Raw genomic sequence first — 1,048 nt, forward strand, 5'->3', positions numbered from 1 at the left:
TCGGCCGCCTCCCACCGCCACCACCGCCTTCGCCTGCTGCCCTCCCAACACGCATTCTTTCTACCCCCGAATTGCGATGACAGGGTTGATGGAGGGTGGAATGAAGTAAAAAAGAGATATGAAAAAATTACCAGGGAAAAGATAGCGTGGAGCGAAACGCATTTTCTCGGCGACGTTCTAAGGTTTCAGACCCGAGCCCCCAAGCCCCGTAAGTTCAAATTAAGTAAGTTACATGAAGGAGGAAATAACTTCATGATTGATCGTAATAAGTAATCAAGTTCCTTACCCTATTTGAAACTGAAACTAGAGTTAACTAACTTGAAATAAATTTCAAGACCCAAGTAGAGAGAAGGTCCTGAGTGACACAACATACACACACACGCACACGTGAGACTTACCTGCCCAGGATCTTGGAGACGCAGCCGTTGGACACTTGTAGTATCCTGGAGATGTCGCAAGGTCGGGCGCCCGAGTGGGCGAGCTCCACGATCTTCTGCCGGGTATGGTCTGGCAGGGGTCGGCCGCTGACGAACACCCCCCCTAACTGGTTCACACCGCTGTGTCCTGGAATGGACGGAGGGGTTGCTAACTCTCCCAAGTCTAGGCGTGTCGGAGACACCCCGCGCCTGAGCGCGCCGGAGCGCGGGGTACGGCGGGGGTACGTCGCGCCTGACCTGAGCCCAGGCTCTCACACACAAAACCACTACTGCTCCCGAAAATAATCAACAGACCAAAGACCAACGAGGTAATGACTGGGGGCTGGTCACAGACCGCTCTCTGCAAGACCAAACGGCAGCGACCATCAGCGGATGCAAACGGTTTCCTCGACTCCACACTCGGCCACGATAAAAGCGCATTTGCATCCGCATCATATTCGTTGCGTTTCATTTTGCACGGTTCGGCAATGATCACATGAAAGATTGGGTGGAGCAGCAGAAAGAGAGAGGGAGAGACAGAGCACTCCAGTTCCGCCAACTGCGCCAAGGGCGTCACATCGGTCGTTAATTCGCTTTGATGTGTTTATTTCGCCAAAAATGGCAATGCAAAT

At 52.8% G+C, this 1,048-nt stretch overlaps 1 protein-coding gene across 1 annotated transcript in view; it reads right to left on the minus strand.

Moving 5' to 3' along the window:
- The window catches only part of LOC113211177 (paired box protein Pax-6), a 67,324-nt gene that overhangs the window by 49,950 nt on the left and 16,326 nt on the right, over nt 1-1,048 (minus strand). The window contains exon 3 of the mRNA XM_052273011.1: nt 399-564. Within this exon, the coding sequence (XP_052128971.1) occupies nt 399-564 (166 nt within the window). The remainder of the gene's footprint in view (nt 1-398; nt 565-1,048) is intronic.

Source organism: Frankliniella occidentalis, unplaced genomic scaffold (genome assembly GCF_000697945.3).
Source record: "Frankliniella occidentalis isolate FOCC.00 unplaced genomic scaffold, Focc_3.1 Scaffold238, whole genome shotgun sequence".
In the NCBI taxonomy this organism is placed as follows: Eukaryota; Metazoa; Arthropoda; class Insecta; order Thysanoptera; family Thripidae; genus Frankliniella; species Frankliniella occidentalis.